Raw genomic sequence first — 19,882 nt, forward strand, 5'->3', positions numbered from 1 at the left:
CAGCAAGTCTTAGTATACAAAAACAGAGTTAATATCTCTGGTCAATGAGTTATTATCAGAACTGTTTTAGTGTTATCTGGTCATCCTTCCAGCCCACACCTGCTGTCAGCTTGAGCTCTTTCAAACTCTAACAATGCCTGTATACTAGCTCACATTAAGTTTCACTCACCCATCACCTCTGTGATCTCAAACCTTCTGGCTCCAGTTAAGCAGTGTCTAGATTTTAAAAGTCTCTTGCTAGTTTTCAACTTCCTTCTTGACCTTGTCCCTTCCTACTTCTGCAACTGCCTCCAAGCCTACAATCTTATATAGATTTCTGAATTCTTGCAATTCGACCCTTTTCCACAACCCTGAATTGCAGAGACGAGGATGGCGACAAAAAAGAAATATAAATTTTAGAAAGGTGAGGAAATTTTTGTTTGAAGAATTAAGGAAGTGGAGGTAAATTATGGAATTAAATCAAGGCAAATGGGAACACGTATAGGAACATGGAACACTGCAGTATTCTGCAGACAGAAAAGAAAAAAGAAATAATCGGGAATAGGGTTGGAGCCAGAATATAAACTTAACATAAAAATGGCAAAAATATTGCTATGGTCAGGGAGACTATCAAAGCATAAGAAGTAAGAATCAAAGAAGACATCATTTAAGACAGTAAAAGGAGAATATAATCAACAAAGAAAACACAGCAGTGAAAATCAACAGTTCAACAGGGCTACACCAGCACATCTTAAAATAAGTTAGAAAATGGTTAACAGAAACACAATAAATTTATTTTTAAAATTCAGAAAAGGAAAATTGAGTCAGAGGACCAGCAGACAGTTGGTTATATTTAAGCAAAAAAGTTGGATAAAGTTCAGGGGACTCTCACAAAAACTAAAAATGCTGGAAATATGCAGCAGATGTTTAATATTTATTAGGAAGTGGAACAGAATTAAGTCATTCAAGTCAGAGCTTACTTCAGTACTAGACCAACTAGCTTAACGTCAGTGGGCAGCAAAAATAATGAAATCTTTACTCAAAGATACAACAGAGAAACATCTAGCTGCTGTTTGGCCAACCTTTCCCAATTATTTAAAGTAATAAAGATGCCAAATGTAACATTATAGATCTAACATATTCGAACTTTCAGAAGACCTTCAGTAAAGTGCCATATAGTGGAACTCATGAATAAAAATCAGAGCCCATGGAAATGGGATACAAACAACAAACTATCAATGAGAAAAACAGTGTCGAGAGTAAGGGTAGCTATTCATCCTAGCAAAAGGTAAAAGACAGTGTTTCACATAGATGGGTGTTAAGACTACTATAGTTCACAATTTACATTAATGATTACCTAGATTTGTGAATCAAAAGTACAATTACTAAAACTGCAGATGACATCAAGTTGGGTGAGTATATTTAAAGCTGAGGTAGAACATAAGAAACAGGAAGAAATTAATAAAACTGCAGAATGGCTATGAATTCCAATGGATTTTACTATGAGGTAGTGTAATTTTACATTAAGAATAATGGTCTGAATAGATCTGAGCAGCAAAGTAATTGAATAATGCAGTCACACAGGTCATTAAACACAGTAATGCAAGTTAATAAGTCCACAAAAAGGCAAACAGACATCACTGGGATTCTTTTCTCTAAAGTAAAAAATTAATGTTAAACTTGTAACAAATGTTGATTAGACTATACTAGAGTACCAAGTACAGTTGTGGTCTCCACATTATAACAAGGACTGGAGAAGCTCAAAAAAAATTGCCAAGATTACACTAGAAATGAAGAATACATGAATGACTGAACATGCTGAGGATTATTTTTAAGAAAATAACATGATCGGGGTGACCTGATACAGGTCATTAAGATGAAGAACTGATTTTGTAGACTAGACATGGAAAAATAAATCCACTTGTGGGCATGCAATATGGATTGCAGGAGAAATTTCTTCCACCAATGGCAGTCCAAATGTGTAACAAGGAGCATTTGAAGTGAATAGCAGATATGCATTTGAGAAGGAAGTTAGATAAATGAATGAAAGAGAAAGGACTACAAAGGATAGGGTCAAATATTATGGATTGGGAGGAATACTTTATTGACATTGACCTGATTGCATCAGTCGCTAATCCTTTCTCACTTTTAAGCTAGATTCCTGCAACATGAATATTATCACAAGTCTTTTGGAAGTTTACTTACATTGGATATCACAGTTCCCCTAATAATTCCTGAAAAACAAACCTGTTCATGGATATACGCTAGTCCATCAAGAATTTCCCTGAACAGTCTCCAGAGGCGTTTGATGTCTCTATACAGTCCCCGGTCAATTGTGTCTCGTAAAGTACTTTTCTCACAATATTCCATCTGAAAGCAGTCAAGAAAATTTAAGTCTAGAATTTGTAAATGAAGTAAATTCAGCAACTCAAGTCGAGTGATCCGTAAGACCATCTATTCAACTGAATTATACACACAAAATCCCTCAAGTGCAACACAAAGCAAGGCAAAGTCTCCCCTACAACTTAGAAGATGGGCTTTGTTTGATAACTTGCGAATATTTTTGGTTACAGAATGCAATTAGCATTATTTTATTCAAGAGATTGTTCTCAACCAAAGGCTGAATTGCTATGTAGCTAACAATGAAAAATCAATTATATATTAAGGAATTAGACTTTAAAATGTGCATATATGTAACAATCATAAAACTAAATATGAACGCAAATTCAACCAATAAAATGGAAGTAGTCGACAGGATGTTAAAAGCAGGCTAATACTGAATAAAATTGCAAAGCAAATGTACCATTCCTACTTTACATGCACTGAAATACATATAAATTTCACCATTTACTTGCTTCATTGAGGACAAAAACCATTTGGAGGAATAGAACTACCCTTCCATTCTGCACCTTACAAGGTTGAATACAAAGTCACAGAGTCATATTCAAATGTCCGAGATGCTTTGATTGCTCAGGGTTAGGGTTAGGTTAGGGTTAATGCGGTGGGTGTAACAGTTCTGAAATTGCATAGTTTCAATAAAGGCATTTACAATCTTACTAGAAATATTAACTCATCTTCATAGTGACATGGGCTTTGTGACATGAAGGGCTCTGTTGCACAATTGATATTGAGGTCCTGAGCCAAGTCTTGGCATGAGCTCCTGTCTTAATTTCATCTGGGTGGGTGGTGCATGTGTAAAGTCAGACTGCCACACAGGCACAGTGTATTCAAACAAAAGACAAAAGACAGAAGAAGTGTAAAGGGATGAGCAATCTCAAAGCTGACATTTAGACATTTTCTTTAAGTGTACAATCAACTGCCCATCTCACTTCAAGTCAGCTTGAACACATACACATCTGTCAGGGCGGAACTGCCTAAAGTCACGTCAAGGTGCATGCACTCACACTTAGAAAAGTCCACTTGCATTGTACTATATTTAATGATATTATGAGATTACAGTTGTTCCCTCCTTCCTGAGGAAATGTATATATTTTGTCCGTCATCACAGAAATGTTCAGCGAATTTCCTCAGGACTTCTCCTATTCAGCCCCACGCTGTTGCTGGAAATACCATGCAAACGGCATTCTGCAAACAACTGAATGTCTCTCCCAAATCTCTTAAGAAATTCACGACTGCTATGTGTGGAAGATGGAAGAACTATTTCGCCTGGGCCTTTCATATAGCCAAACCTGCCTGCGAAGTTAGTGTACGGGGGCAGGGAGGGGGTGTGGAGAGAGTGAGAGAGCGAGAGAGCGCGAAAGAGAGCAAGCGAAAGCAAGAGACAGGAAGGAAAATGATCATGAAATGCCTTATCACATCCTCATGATGTCATTAATTTCTGAAGCAACTTGGGCCATCTAATTTGCAGTCACTTATGTCAGTATTATAAATATTGGCCATTTTCACTGCATAATTCCAGTTAATAAGGATCATGCAACCCATATAACACCAAAATATACCCAGTTGTGTCAAATGGGATTTATGGTGCAGGAGGGAAATGCAGTTTCCTTTCAAAGTGACTGGTGGAATGGTGCACTGTAACAACAGGCAGCCTGAATTGTGGAACTTCAGTAAATTATTATTCAAATTACTGTCAGTACATCACCACATACACATATGATGCATGATCCAGGGTACAGCCTATTATCAGAGTGCATACACAGTACAAAGTCTGGGGTATGTTACAGATTATAAATACTCTGCAATCTGGAGTAGTGGTATTACCTGAATATACAGATAGTGTACTGTCTGAGGTACCATTGCAATCTCTGCCTTCTCCATTTTGCCATCCTCCAGATTCTTTGTATTTGTAGCTTCTCTGTCCTGTAGATTAAAAAATAATCACAGAATATACCATAATCACAAAATAAAATATATTATTATGGTGAAAATAAAGTAGTGCGAGCTAAAACACAAGTTACACTCAAGCTGATATGAGAATGTGGAGAAGATATATGCTCACCAAGGGTCGGGCAATAAACAGGTTAATGTTGGATTTTTTTTGCCAGTTATATCATCTGTCAAAAATGGTGGCTCATGCATCTGTATAGTTTCCTAGGTGCCAACTCTCTCTATTTCTCATATACAAGCTTAAGATTGTTCAGCATTAGCAAGTAACTCCAGTCTGGTGGACAAGACAGCAGGGCTTAAGCTGGTAGTCTCCTGGCACAGGCTTTCACTCAACAGCTACTCCAGTTTGAGGTCTCTTGATCACCAAATGTGATGTTGCTTCATGTGGCTAAATTGCTCAAACCCTTTACTAACTAAACAATTTACGGAAAGAGGGGATGTTGCAATATATTTTCAGTATTTTTCCTGAAAAACCTAGAGAAAATCCAAAAAATCACCCTGTGGTTCAAAACAGGTCATCATGGTTGTACAGACCAGGAAAGACATTACAAATTTATTAATAGTGACCAGACTTTACATACTGGCATTACCAACGAAGCCCACAGCTTTGGGAAAACCCCACAGGATTTTGTTTTTAATTCTAAGAGTATGTCTCCACTATAAGAAGAATAGCAAACAGTCAAGCCTCTGAAATCTTGGTCTTACTAATCTCAGTTGAGTCTGCTTGCTATGTCATCCTGGGAGAGGAATAATAATACGTACCAAATAATACATCTTTGTCCCAACCCAACTCCCAAGGTCCTCTTCTCTCACCCATCCCAACCATCCTCTCCTCTTGCAATCACCCCACCCCCTCCATAGGCACCCTACCCTTTAGAGCAGAGGAGTTTATGGAAATATTCAACAGATGTGTTCAGAATTCTAAGGGATTTAACAGAGCAGACAGGGAGGAACTGATTACAGAGGGATTGCAGTGAAGCTTTACCAAATTGACTCCTGGGGTGGCAGGACTGATGTATCATGTGAGATGGAGTTGGTAAGGATTGAATTCACTTGCGTTCGGAAGAATGAGGAGGAAACTTATAGAAACCTATAAAATTCCAACCGGACTTGACAGGTTAGATGCAGGAAGGTTGTTCCTAATGGTGGCGAAGTCCAGAGCCAGGGGGATATAGTTTAAGCATAAGGGAATAAACCTTTTAGGAATGAAATGAGAAGAAATTGCTTCATTCATAATGATGAGCTGTGGAATCCACAAGCACAGGAAGTAATTGAGGCCAAAACATGATATTTTCAAGGAGGGAAACAGTTCTTTTGACTGAAGGGATCAAGGGACATGGGAAAAGGGCATGATGAGGGCATTGAGCTCAATGGTCAGCTGCTATCATAAAGATTTGCACAGCAGGCTTGAGGGGCTGAATAGCCTACTTCTGCTCCTCTCTTCTATGTTTCTGTGTAGATCACATAGAAACAAAGACAATTGACAGAAGGTCTCAGAGTTAAATGAGGTATACTGTTTTTACGATCTGCAGTGCACTGTCCAAAAGGATGATGAAATCAGTTCCAATAGCTCTTTCATAAGGGAACTGGAATATTTATATTTGAAAAGAAAATAATTGGAGGACTAAGGGCATGTGAGTCAGACTAACTGTGTAGCTCCTCCAAAGAGCCAGCACAGATCCATGCGGTTGAATGGTCTTCTTCAGCAGTGCATGATTCAGGGCTTGTTTCTTCCCCCACTTGTGGTAGGTTCTGGCCATGGGAACTGTTGTGTGGTCAAGATGTCCTCAAGACCAATTTTCTGAATACCCTGCAGAACTTAACTGCATGAGTTGTTTAATGGGCTTTTTTAAAAAATTCATTCACGGGATGTGGGTGTCACAGGCTGTGCCAGAATTTATTGCCTGTCCCTAGTTGCGCTTAGGAAGATGGTGGTGAGCTGTCGTCTTGAACTGCTGCAGACATGTGCTGTAGGTAGACCCACACTGCCATTAGAAAGGGAGTGATGGATTTTGACCAACACTGGAGTAATGGCAATATATTTCCAAGTCAGGATGGTGAACGGCTTGGATGAAATCTGCAGGTGGTGGTGTTCCCATGCACCTGCGACCCTTGTTCTTCTAGACGGCCAAGGCTAATGTCTTATCAGCTCCAGATGTGAATCATTATATCTCTGAGAAGGCTGATTAAAAATAGCTACACTGAGGAACTCCTGCAGTGAAGTCCTGGAGATCTCCCGACAGGCTGTCTGCTTGACAGCCTGGAGATCTCTCAAGTAGGGAAACTAGGTCCATAAAGGACAAAGCCTGAAACAGTAGGTATTGAGAAGTGAATGAGAGAGACCAAAGGAGTAAGGATATCTTCCTTGTGGATTCACTCCATAAGTTGCAATTTTCCAATGCAGTCAAAATGATTTAAAAGTTAGAATCACTTCATACAGAAGCATGCAGCTTCATAGTAGTTCAAAGACCAATCAGTGGGTTAATTAGTTAGTCATTCATTCCATCACTATTAAAATTGGGTGGATTGCATTCCTATTTTGATTTATTTTTAACATTTGAACCTCTTACACAACCCCAAATCACTTGGTTTTTTTGGAATTTAAATGTTAACCTGATGACTCTCCTTAAATATAGACACACACATACAACCTACCTCCAGGATGCCTCTGGATCAGAATTTCATGAATTTTTTTTTCTGCTTTTCAAAGAGATCTGGCAACTTGGGACACAGTCATACATCACTGCAGCATCATGTAGACTGCATTGAATTTAAAAGCAGATTTATGCCTCAATCAGTACTAACATTCAAACCTCACACGACTTACTGCATTAACATACCAGCTCAGAAAAGGATGAGAAGTCAAGAGGGCATCGAATGTCCTAAAGGAGAGAGACAGCATCATTATAAGATAGTGCCCAAATGGGCACTAAAAGTATACCCTGGACCATAATAAACAATTCTATATTATAAATAAAAGTGGCTATGCCGGAGCTTATGTTGGTTTGAATTGTACTTAACCTACATCCAAATGCCAACAGATAATAAGCCATGATAACATGTCAACCTTAGGGATACAGGTGTTGGACCTGCTCCATAACCACAGACATTCTCAAAATAAGTCCCTGCGACTCAAAATAAATCTTGCATAAATATTTTTTCTATGTCCACCATTCATGCTTGAAGGGGTCATCAGACACTGGAATATGGTCTCAAGCATGCCAGAAGCCCACATGAAAGTAGAAATTCTTTTCACACAAACAAATAAAAAAAGAGTACAAGAAGCCATTCAACTGTGCAGGCCATCCTGGGTAAGTTCAGTCACAGGCTCGATCAACAAAAAAATAGAGGACTCTAAACTGTAAATACAAATGAAAGGCTGCCTTAGTTTTGCTCTGCTTCAGCAAGGCTGAAGTCAACTAATATCAACTCACTTGGTCTGTCAAACGTTTCCCCTGCAAATCAATGATTTACTCTGGATTCTGATTTTAACAACAGTTGCTGCCAACCCCCTAATCATTCAAAAATCTAAAACAGAATACTGTAATTTTATCAACTGTTCAGTTTTAGATCATAAGATATACAAGCAGAAGTAATCCATTTGACCCATCAAATCTACTCTGCTATTCAACGAAATCATGGATCATCTGATAATCCTCAATTTCACTTCCCCTACCTTTCCTGATGTAACTTGATTCCCTTACCAATTAAAAAATTGTCCATCTCAGCCCCGAATATACTTAATGACACAGCCTCAACAGCCATCTGTGGTAAAGAATTCCACAGATTCTCAACCCTCCTCCTCTCTGTCTTAAAGTGGCAACTCCTTGTTCTGAGATTATGCCCCCTGGTCCGAGATTCCCTACAAGAGGAAACAACCTCTCCACATCTGTTTTGTCAACCTCCCTAAGAATCTGATGTGTTTCAATAAAAGGTTTTCTCTCATTCTTCTGAACTCCAATAAGTACAGGCCCTTGCCTCATAAGAAAATCCTTCCGTACCAGTCATCAATCAAGTGAACCTTCTTTGGACTGCCTCAATGCCAGTTTATCTTTCCTCAGGTGAGAGAATATAAACGGTTCACATTATTCTAAGCTTCAATGTTTTTTGTTTTGGGCAGGAGATTCATACAGTAAAACAAGTGATTGAAACTCTCACATCTTTCACAATTTCAGTACCAGATGTCACATGAGTCAAATGCTATGATTTATATGAGCCAGAAGAATTTTCAGAATGATGTTGTGTTCCCATTCAAAGCTAACTATGACAGATTTCTACAGCATGATGGAAACAGAGGGCCACGGATCTCAAACTTCTTCCATCAATTTACACTGGCAACTTACACACGTGCAAGCATATGACTTATGGGCAGGAGCAGGCCTGGCCTCTGACGTGTTCTCTGCCATACAGTTAGATTGTGAATGATCTGCTACACCATATTCCCAGCTACCCCCAAATGACCTTTCACAACTTTATCTACCTCTGCCTTAAGAACATTCAAAGGCTTCATGGTGGCTCAGTGGTTAGCACTGCTGCCTCTCAGCACCAGGGACCCGGGTTCAATTCACCCTCAGGTGACCGTCTGTGTGGGTTTCCTCGGGTGCTCCGGTTTCCTCCCACAATCCAAAGATATGCAGGGTAGGTGGATTGGCCATGCTAAACTGCCCATAGTGTCCAGGTATGTACAGGTTAGGTGGGTTAGTCCCCCTAGTCCTAGTTTTACCTGCTAGTGGAAACAACATCCCTGCCTCCACCTTATCTAGTCCCATCATAATCTTACATGTTTCCATAAGATCTCCCCTCATTCTTCTGAATTCCAATGAGTATAATCCTAGTCTACTCAGTCTCTCCTCATAATCCAACCCCCTCAACTCTGGAATCAATCGAGTGAAACTCCTCTGCATCCCCTCTAGTGCTAATATATCCCTTCTCAAGTAAGGAGATCAAAACTGCACACAGCACTCCAGGTGTGGCCTCATCAGGATCCTTTACAGATGCAGCAGAGCCTCCCTGTTCTTAAACTCCATCCCTTGAGCAATGACAGACAAAATTCCATTTGCCTTTTTAATTACCTGCTGCACCTGCAGTCTTACTTCTGGCAATTCTTGCATAAGGACACCCAGGTCCCTCTGTACAGCAGCATGCTGCAATTTTTAAACCATTTAAAATATAGTCCATTCTTCTGCTACTCCTACCAAAATGGATGACCTCACATTAATCAACATTATACTCCATCTGCCAGACCTTTGCCCACTCACTTACACTATCCAAATCCCTCTAGACTTTCAGTGTCTTCTGCACACTTTGCTCTACTACTCATCTTAGTGTCATCTGCAAATTTTGACACACCACACTTAGTCCCCAACTCCAAATCATCTATGTAAATTGTAAACAATTGCAGTCCCAACACTGATCCCTGAGGCACACCACTAGTCACTGACTGCACGGTGGCTCAGTGGTTAGCACTGCAGCCTCACAGCGCCAGGGACCCGGGTTCGATTCCCGCCTCGGGCAACTGTCTGTGTGGAGTTTGCACATTCTCCCCGTGTCTGTGTGGGTTTCCTCCGGGTGCTCCGGTTTCCTCCCACAGCTCAAAGATGTGCAGGCTAGGGTGGATTGGCCATGCTAAATTGCCCATAGTGTTCAGGGATGTGTGGATTATAGGGGGATGGGTCTGGTTGGCATGCTTCAAGGGGCAGTGTGGACTTGTTGGGCCGAAGGACCTGTTTCCACACTGTAAGAAATCTAATCTAATCGAAGGTATTTGTTTCTAATCTAAACCCATTTACCCTTACTCTTTGCTTTCTACTAGTCAACCAATCCTCTATCCATGCCAATACATTACTTGTAATACCATGCAACTCTATCTTATGTAGCAGCCTTTGGTACAGCACCTTGTCAAATGCCTTCTGGAAATCCAGATACACCACATCCACAGGTTCGCCATTGAGGACATTACTTGCATGGTAGACAAAGAATTCCACCAAAGATTCAATCAAGATGCTTCTTACTCTTCTAAATAGAGTCATAAACATACAGCACAGAAACACTTGCCAATCAAGTGTTCCAAAATAAACAAGTCCCACTTGGCTGCATTTGGTTTATATCCCTCCAAACCTCTGCTATTCATTTACCCGTCCAAAGATCTTTTAAATGTCATAACTGTACCTGCATCTACCACTTCCTCAGGTAGTTCTTTCCAGATATGAAACACCCTCTATGTGAAAACATTGCCCCTCGGATCCCTTTTAAATCTTTCGCCTCTCATCTTAGAAATATGCTCCCTAGTTTTGAACTCCCCCACCCTAGGGGAAAAAGCCTTGGCTACTCACCTGATCTATGCCCCTTATGATTTTATAAATCACCTCTCAACCTCCAACACTCCAGCGAAAAAAGTCTCAGCCTATCCAGCTTCTCCTTATAACTCAAACCCACCAGTCCTAGCAACATCCAGGTAAATCTTTTCAGAAACCCTCTCCAATTTAATGATATCCTCCTATAGTTGGGTGACCAGAACTGCACACAGTACTCCAAAAGTAGCTTCAGCAATGTCCTCAACAACCTTAATTTGACTTTCGAACTCCTACACTCCAATGTCTGAGCAATAAAGGAAGGTGTGCTAAATGCCTTCTTAACCACCCTGTCTACCTGCAATGCAACTTTCAAAGAACTATATACTTGGACCCCTAGGTCTGTCTGTTCAACAACACTACCCAAGCCCCTACCATTAATTGTATAAGTCCTGCTCTTGTTCGTTTTACCAGAATGCAATATCTCGCATTTACCCAAATTAAACTCCATGTGACACGCCTCAGCCCATTGGCCCAATTAATCAAGATCCCTTTGTAATCCCAGACAACATTCTTCACTGTTGACTATACTAGCAATTTTGATGTCATCCACAAACTTATGAACCATGTCTCAGACAAGTGCCTGTGTAGACTTTACCACTCTCCCCGTGTCCGTGCGGGTTTCCTCTGAATGCTCCAGTTTCCTCCAACAGTCCAAAGATGTGCAGGTTAGGTGGATTGATCATGCTAAATTGCCCATAGTGTCCGGCGATGCACAGGATGGGTGGATTAGCCATGGGGAATGCAGGGTTGTAGGGACAGGGTGGGTCTGGGTGGGATGCTCTTTGGTGGGTCAGTGTGGACTTGATGAGCCAAATGGCCCACTTCCACATTGTAGGGATTCTATGATATATTTCTATGATAAGCCTCCTAAATTCTCATCCAAATCATTTATATCAAAGACAAATAACAGCGTACCCAGCAGCGGCCCCCACAGAACACTGCTGGTCACAAGGCTCCATTCCAAACAAACTCCTCCACCACTAACCTGTGTCTCTTATCATCAAGCCAATTTTGTACCCAATTGGCAAGCTCTCCATGAATGCCATAAGATCTAAGTTTAATAATCAGTCAGCCATGTCAAACCTCATCAAAGGTTTAAGTAAAAGTCCATGTAGACAATGTCTACCTCTCTGCCCACAAATGTTTTGGTTATTTCATCGAAAAACTCAAATCAAGTTTGAGAGATGCAGTTTCTCACATACAAAGCCATGCTGACTATCCCTTACCAATACTTGTCTCTCCACATACATGTAAATCCCCTCCACCAACTTACCTACCACTGATGTCAGACTCGCCAGTTTATATTTCCCAGCTTCTGCTAATAGCCTTCCATAACTAAAGAAAGGCACAGCATTAGCTATCCTCCACTTCTCCGGCACCTCTAACTTACCTAACTTTTCCTCAGAAGTCATTCCAGGTATTAGTCTCATAAATCTTCTCTGAATTGCTCTCAACTAGAAGTAAGGTAACAAATATTGTGCACGGCACTCCAGATACAGTCTCATTAATGACCTGTAGAACTGAAGCATTACCTTCCTACATTTGTATTCAATTTCCCTAATAGTTTACATAATTACTTGCTGTACTAGCATACTCACTTTCCACAATATATGTGCTCTGGCACCCAAACCCCTTTACATCTTAGAGCTCTGCTTTTGTTCCTCCTGCCAAAGTTCACATTTTCTCACAATTTATTCCAATAGCCTGATCTGTGCCAACTCATTCAACCTAGCAATATCCCCTAGCAATGCTTTGTCCACTTCGGAACTTAATTTCCTATCTATCTTTTAATCATCAGCTAATTTAGCAACCCTACCTTCAGTCTATTCATCCAAGTCATTCATGTAAACAGTAAAAAGCTGAGGCCCCAGCACTGATCCCTTTGGCACATCACTCGTTACAGCTTGCTCCAAAAAAATGACTCATTTATGCCTGCTCTGTTTCCTCATAACTACCAATAAACAGAACGCAATGACTTTCTGCTGCTCTGTCCAGGCATTCAAACCAGGTCACAGAGACATTGAACCAATTGTAGGATTGAATCTCCATTCCTAACTTGTGCATGACTGATAACATCAAAGCAATAACTATGGAAAAAGGTGCTTAGCGCAACCGTGTAAATAAAGCCAAATATCAATGGACAGCCAGGAAAACAGGAAGTTTCAGGATCTCAAAACACTATTAATCTAGTTCCTTCATGAAATCAGATTCAGTGCTGCTCCTGAACAATGTCTATTAATATCATAATCCACACAGAATTCCAGAGAATAAATTAAAAGCTGAACAACAGAATCAAAGCAGTGCAATGGCTGCAATCCATAACCTTTGTACTCAGAGTCTTCCAAATTGAGCCAAGCTGTCTAAATGCATAATATTCACAAGTAAAATACAGACTACTCACCACAGGATTGTTGCTGTTGCTTCTGTCGCCATCCTCAAAGACAATGTCACTGTCTGAATCAATGTCAACTGGTCTGTAGAAACGAAGTATATTTGATGTAAAATTCCATGCAGTGTTAGCCTTAACAATTAAGAGGCTGAAATGACAGCTTAAAATCGACCAACTGTCTCCTTCCCCATCAACATAATTTTCATGGGTTTAATCACAGCAATATCTTCAATGCAGCTTAACAATTGCAATGTCAAAATTTCCATGTACGTGTAGTGCAGGAATCACGATGCTACATCAAGCAGTTTCCCTTCATTGTAATTCTTTGATTACAGCCTTACTTCTTAAGTAGTTCAAAGCAAAGTTGAGAACATGGAATTCTATCTGCTGTATTGACTTGATGAGCACATGCACCCAGCCGATACTGGTGTGGACGGTGGTAGTGGTGGTGTGGTGGTGGGGGGGGGGGGGGGGGGGGGGGGGGGGGGTGGTTGCTGTTTGTGGTGGTATTATGCATACAGTGTTTAATAGCAGCCAGAGAGACACTGAAGTGTTGTAGGCAGCCTCAGTGCTCAGTGATCTTTGCTGGGCTGGCATAAGATGGGGTTGGCCATAACTAACTTGGGTCTCTATTCAGTGTCTCCTGTTGAAATTACATTGCGCACAGGGATTTCAAGACCAACTCCATTTCAGGTTTTTTAAAAAATTCTCACATAAGACTTAGGTGTCACTAGACAGGACAGCATTCAGCCGATTGAAACTTGCACGAAAAATGTGATATTGAGCCAATGTCTTGAACCAATGCAGTCCAAATGGAACAGAGCTTTTAGGAAGGTTAGTCAGTTAAAGGGCAAGAAATGAATTAGGAAAAACATTTAACAGTCACACAAACACATCTGTATTTTATATTTCTATCATATATAAAATTTCTATGACCACATTAATAATAGAAAATGCCAATGCAAGCCCTCCACTGATGGGTAGCTAAATTCATGGATGACACCAAGAGAAGTGGAAAGTGTGCTGTGAAGAAGACAGAGGTAAAGGTAGAGTCAACACAGTCTTACCAGATCAGAGGGATGCTCTCCCATTACAGAGTGCCAACAGGTGGTGGTTTAACCTTAAGGTCACCATGCCTCAGGTGAGGGGACAGGTTAAGAAGGCAAATCCTTCATAGCAACTTCAGCCAACGTGGAAATTGAACCCACACTCTTGGCATCACTTTGTATTTGCAAACCAGCCATCCAGTCAACTGAGCTAACAGGCCAGAGATAATGACAATTATTTTTCTATTATCGGTTAATGAGATTTTAGAAAATACTGCTCCAGAAAACAGTGGATCAACAGATTCCTGTTGGCAGGGGAAATCAAGGGGTGAGTGGGAATGTGAAATTCAAATCATAAACAGATCAGTCATGATCTTATTGAATGACAGTGCAGACTTGCAGGACTTGCAATATCTCAGTGTCCCTTTGGCTGCTGTTAACCACACTGCGTGCATTCAACGACATTCCCCCAGAACAGCGTACTATACCTGCTGGGTGCACATACCCATCAAGTCAATGCACTGGATGGAATTTCATGTTCCCACCTTTGCTTTGAACTGCTTAACAAAAAGAAATAAGTTTTAACAAAGATCCATAGCTCGGGATGTGGGTGAGTCTGCTGACTTGCTCACTGAGGTGGCTTGTTCTCATTCAGACATTTCGTCACCATGCGAGGTGGAGTCTCTGATGAAGCGATGTTATTCTACTCTGCTTGGAATTTATACTGTCCTGTCGCTGTTATGGTGAGTAGTGTCATTTACAGTTTTGATCTGTATGGCTTTAAATATAGGGTCCAATTCTATATGTTTGTTGATTGCATTATGGGTGGGGAACCATGCCTCTAGGAATTCCCGTGTATGTGTTTCTGTTTGGCTTGGGCTACTTTGGTTACCTTGTCCCAGTTAAACTGATGGCCTTCATTGTCTGAGTGTACCAATACTAAGGAGAGTTCATCATGTCTTTTTACTGCTAATTCGCGTCATGTATTCTAATGGCTAGTTTCCTTCCTGTCTGTCCGAGGTAATGTTTATTTAACAGCATGATGAGCTCTCCTTAATATCGGTACACTCAAACAATGAAGGCCTGCTCCTTTGATGCTGTTTGGCCTGCTGTGTTCATCCAGCTTCACACTGTACAGTCCCAAGGTTAATTACCTTGCTTTACATGAAGCGACAGGCCTCTGTGACAGGAAGTCATAACTCTCCAAATTCACACTAGACCTCCCATAGCTTCTCGCAGGGAGGCTATCCAGTCACACTGACAGCAAATTGTTTTGCAGACTCATGGGGAAATCTGTCAGCACATCCTTATTACAGACAGGCCAAACCTACCACAGAGCTTAGTGCAACCTACCCGAACCGCTCAATGCTGACACAGGGACACCCAGCAGAAGAAGGCTAAAAAGACGACAAGCAAGGCCCTGCTTCACAGATGCCCAAATTGAATTTCCTTCCAATTTATAAAACCGAAGAATGCAGTTACCGCCCACCTCCATTTCACTTATGAAAATCGTTTGTTAAAAAATTACTGCAATAAATTTTTTGACATATACGCTTGAAGAGTTTTCAAACTCTTCATTCTTCTCAGGCAACATGCTTGAACTTACAGGGAGAAAGAATGGTTTGACTGCGTTTGCAGAGTTCACTATTAGCTAAGAGAGAGAGAGAAAGAGAAAAACAGAAGAATAGAACGCTAGATTGAGATAAGATTGTTAAAGCATGAAAAATCACCGACTTTTAATTAAATAAGTACTTTATGCTAATTTGAAGAGACTTGCAGATATCCTTTATGTTAGGTTCCTTTATTTTAGCTTTCTCCCTATACTCTCCAACTGACACAGTCTGTTACTTACATAAGAATAATGTTCTACACATGCATTTCTTAAACAAAATTAACTCATGAGTTCCGAGCATTAGCACTTATTGCCATTTTCTAACTGTCCTCAGGAAGGTGGTGGTGAGCCATTTTCTTGCATTGTTGGAGTTTACTGGTGTAGGTATACCCACAACACTTAGGTAGGACTCATACTGCAATGCCTGTGTTCCAGAATTGGAGCAAGTGAATGTTTAAGTAAGCAGGCGGCGTGTCAAGCAGATTTCTCAAGATGAAAAAATGTTGAGAGTTATTCAATCAAAGGCATCACTGTTAAGAGCGAGCTTACCCTCATGCAATATGATCCAGCCTGATCAGGAGTAGGAACCTTAACAAATCATTTCTCCTTGCCCAACTCAGAGGCATTATGCGCAGCTAAAGATGACATCTTTTCCGCATAAAATCCCCAAGCCACCTAAAGCACTTCACAGTCAATGAAGTAGTTTTGATGTACTGTTGTAATATCGGGTTTCATTGTTGTCAATATGACCACTTCCAGCTCTCCAAAACAGCAAGGGAAAAAACAACCGAGACTAAAGCAAAGTACTGCAGATGCTAAAAATGTGATAAAGAACAAAAGATGCTAGAAAATCCTAGTACATCTTATAGCACGTGTGCAGAGAAGGACTTTCCATCTGAAATTTTAAGTACATTGTAAATAATTGCTGAATCAGCTTAGGTTTAGTTGATGAATAAATGATGCACAAGACATCATGGAAAGCACCTCTACTGTTCTACAAATGGTGCCATGGGATCTTTCACATGCATCTGAGAAAACAGACTCTGTTTGATATCTCGCATGAAGGTCAGGACACCCAACAGTGCAGTACTCTCTCAGCACAACAGTGAAAAGTAAACTTAGGTCAGTGGTTCCCAATTGTGAGGTGTGTAAAATGGGATTGCATGAAATAAAATCAAATTAATATCTTGTCTTATCATATTGTTCTCCTCATGAGAATTAAATAGTAAATTTCCAGCTTTGGAAACTTTGAGTAGCTCCAACACTACTTCTAGTTACGCTGTGAAATAGTTATAGGTCTGCATAAGTATGCCACAGATTTCCCTGAGATATTTCTCAGAACAGGAAATGATGGAGGCAGAAATGAATTTAGCAACCCAAACATCATGAATCTGGGATCTCCATAATTTTTATTACATACTGATCTAATATAAATCCAATCCAGCCAATGACCACCTCATCAGGTATTCTCAATCATCAGTAAAGTGATGACGGGGGTCATCAGCAGTATAATCAAAATAGCACCTATTCAAGAATAATTTACTAAAATAAAGAACGGCAAATGCTGGACATCTGAAACAAAAAAAAAATGCTGGAGAAACTCAGATTGCTGATGAAGAGTCACCGGACTCAAAACGTTAGCTCTGCTTTCTTCCCAGAAATATTGCAGGAATTTTGAATTACTCCAGCAATTTCTGCTTTATTACTTACTCATTGATACTCAGCATGGGTTCTGCAAGGGCCACTCAGCTCCAGGCCTCATGTAAAAATATGCAAACTTTAATAATAATACAATCTATGAATATAAGGGGTCAGTTATCTTAGCCAGCTGAATTGCTGGTTTGTGATGCAGAGTGATACCAACAGGGAGGGTTCAATTCCCACGCTGGCTGAGGTTACCATGAAGGACTCTCCTTCTCAAACTTTCCCCTTGCCTTAGGCATGGGACCCTCAGTTTAAACCAACATTAGTTGTCTCTCTCTAATGACAGAGAGCAGCCCCACGGTCTAGTTGGATTATGGTGACTTTACCTTTATAGGTTAAAATGTTGTTCTTCGTCTGGGTTGGTTTCACTGGTGTTTGGGGTCAGATTAAGTTAAGAGTTAAATTGGGGTCATATTCAAAAGTAGTCTGGGCTGTGCTGGTCTAAATTATGTTCTTAAATCTTTGGGGTGGGGTCTAAATGTTGTTCTTTTAAAATAGTGAATCATTATAGAAAGAAATCTGATTTTGTTTTCTTTTATTAGGTATGAGCATGCATGTTGGAAAACCTAGGGGGTCAACATTGAAATTTTCATTTTTCTAACAGTATGTCGGCTTGTTTTGATCTTCATTAAGGAAGTTCTGTTTTATAATAAATTAATATTTTTCTGCTTTTTAATGAAACCTAGTTGATAGATTTTTTAAATCTTAAGTCTAATACAGAGAAGGCATAAGATTGGCTACATCAGAAATGGCACAAAATACTTAAATTTATGTTGTGATCTGTGTAGCAATGGGACTGAAGAAAGACAAAGCACACCTCCCATCTCAGGCATAACATCACATTGTGCTCCATCTGCCACCATGTTGTTCGGTAATTTCATCTATCTGTACCTCTTTGCAGCCTCTTTGTATACTCTGCATTACTCACATTTGCAAAAAACTAGACAGATGCCAAGTTCAATCCCTTTCTAAACTCAGCCAGGAGCACTGAAAGGTCAGGCCTAATGCTAGACTTTCAGTATCATCCCACTTTGCTTCAGTGTACCATCCAAGACAATGCCCAAAAGGAAAGAGCAGTCCAAGCAGAAGGAGCAACCAATGCACTTCATTTGTAAACATCATAACTTCAGCAAGCAGACACTTGGGGTAATCCGTCACTTTCATTACTGCTGATCTGCCTGTGTTCTATGAGCTTAAGTAAGTTATCTGTTGTTCCTTGTTAAATGAAAGGGAGGCAATGCATACTATCACCTACTTGATATGGAGATTTTACTTTCCTTAACAATAACCCAGTCTATCTCAGTCCATTTTATCTCTTTGTTCAGGCCAACTAGTGGTCTTCCAGTCAGTCTTGCACTCTTCCATCCTCAATGAGCTGGAGCACATTCTTATTTTTAAATCCTTTCAGGATCTCATTCATGCCCACATTTCTAACCTCGTCCAGTCCTACAACCCACCCTGAACACTATTTTTTCTCCCATTCTTCCCTCTTGTGCATCCTCACTTTCTTTGGCCCTATATTGGCAGTCAAGTGCCTATGTCAAAGCTCTGGGATTCTCTCCCTCACCTTTCCACCTTGTCTTTAAAATGTTCCTGAAAATCCAACTCAAGTTTTTGATCACATGTCCCAATATTTACTGTGATGTTATTCTGAGTAAAGCTGATGCTTGAGATAATTAATTGACAGCATGACCTTTCTTCCTTGAAAACAAGGTGTAGAGCTGGTTGAACACTGCAGCAAAAGCAGCATCAGAGGAGCAGGAAAGCTGACGTTTTGGGCCTGAACCTTTCTCCAGACCCGAAACGTCAGCTTTCCTGCTCCTCTGAGACTGCTCGGTCTGCTGTGTTCATCCAGCTCTACACCTTGTTATCTCAGATTCTCCAGCATCACCAGTTCCTACTATATGACATTTTTCCTTGTTCCCGAATCACCCATCTCTATAGTCAGTGACTCCTATAGGGCAGTATGCACGTGGATTGTAGGCAAAGATAGCATTAGCCCCAGCTGTAATGTTTCAGCTAAATGGTCCTCAGCACTCATTATCCCAGTTCATTTGGGTGAAATAATGAAGAGCTGCAGTTATCTGTGTATCCAAACGCAGCATCAATCAACACCTTCAAGAGAGGAAAGAAACCAAAAAAGCCACGCAGATCCTAAAATTAGCTTAGATTAGATTTCCCACAGTGTGAAAACAGGCCCTTTGGCCCAACAAGTCCACACCACCCCTTGAAGCATCCCACCCAGACCTATCCCCCTATAACCCACACACCCCTGAGCACTATGGGTAATTTAGCATGGCCCATCCACCCAGCCTGCACATCTTTGGACTCTGGGAGGAAACCGGAGAACCCGGAGGAAACCCACGCACACGCGGGGAGAATGTGCAAACTCCACACAGTCGCCCGAGGCTGGAATCGAACCCGGGTCCCTGGCGCTGTGAGGCTGCAG

The 19,882-nt window shown here is 40.7% G+C and overlaps 1 protein-coding gene across 1 annotated transcript in view; it reads right to left on the minus strand.

Annotated features, from left to right (window-relative positions):
- eif2ak4 (eukaryotic translation initiation factor 2 alpha kinase 4) overlaps positions 1-19,882 on the minus strand; it is a 108,659-nt gene that overhangs the window by 47,701 nt on the left and 41,076 nt on the right. Inside the window, exons 13-16 of the mRNA XM_059649471.1 lie at positions 13,084-13,156; positions 7,170-7,211; positions 4,204-4,302; positions 2,227-2,349 (exon numbers count right to left, since the gene is read on the minus strand). Coding sequence (XP_059505454.1) covers positions 2,227-2,349; positions 4,204-4,302; positions 7,170-7,211; positions 13,084-13,156 — 337 coding nt within the window. The remainder of the gene's footprint in view (positions 1-2,226; positions 2,350-4,203; positions 4,303-7,169; positions 7,212-13,083; positions 13,157-19,882) is intronic.

Source organism: Stegostoma tigrinum, chromosome 10 (assembly GCF_030684315.1).
Source record: "Stegostoma tigrinum isolate sSteTig4 chromosome 10, sSteTig4.hap1, whole genome shotgun sequence".
NCBI lineage: Eukaryota > Metazoa > Chordata > Chondrichthyes > Orectolobiformes > Stegostomatidae > Stegostoma > Stegostoma tigrinum.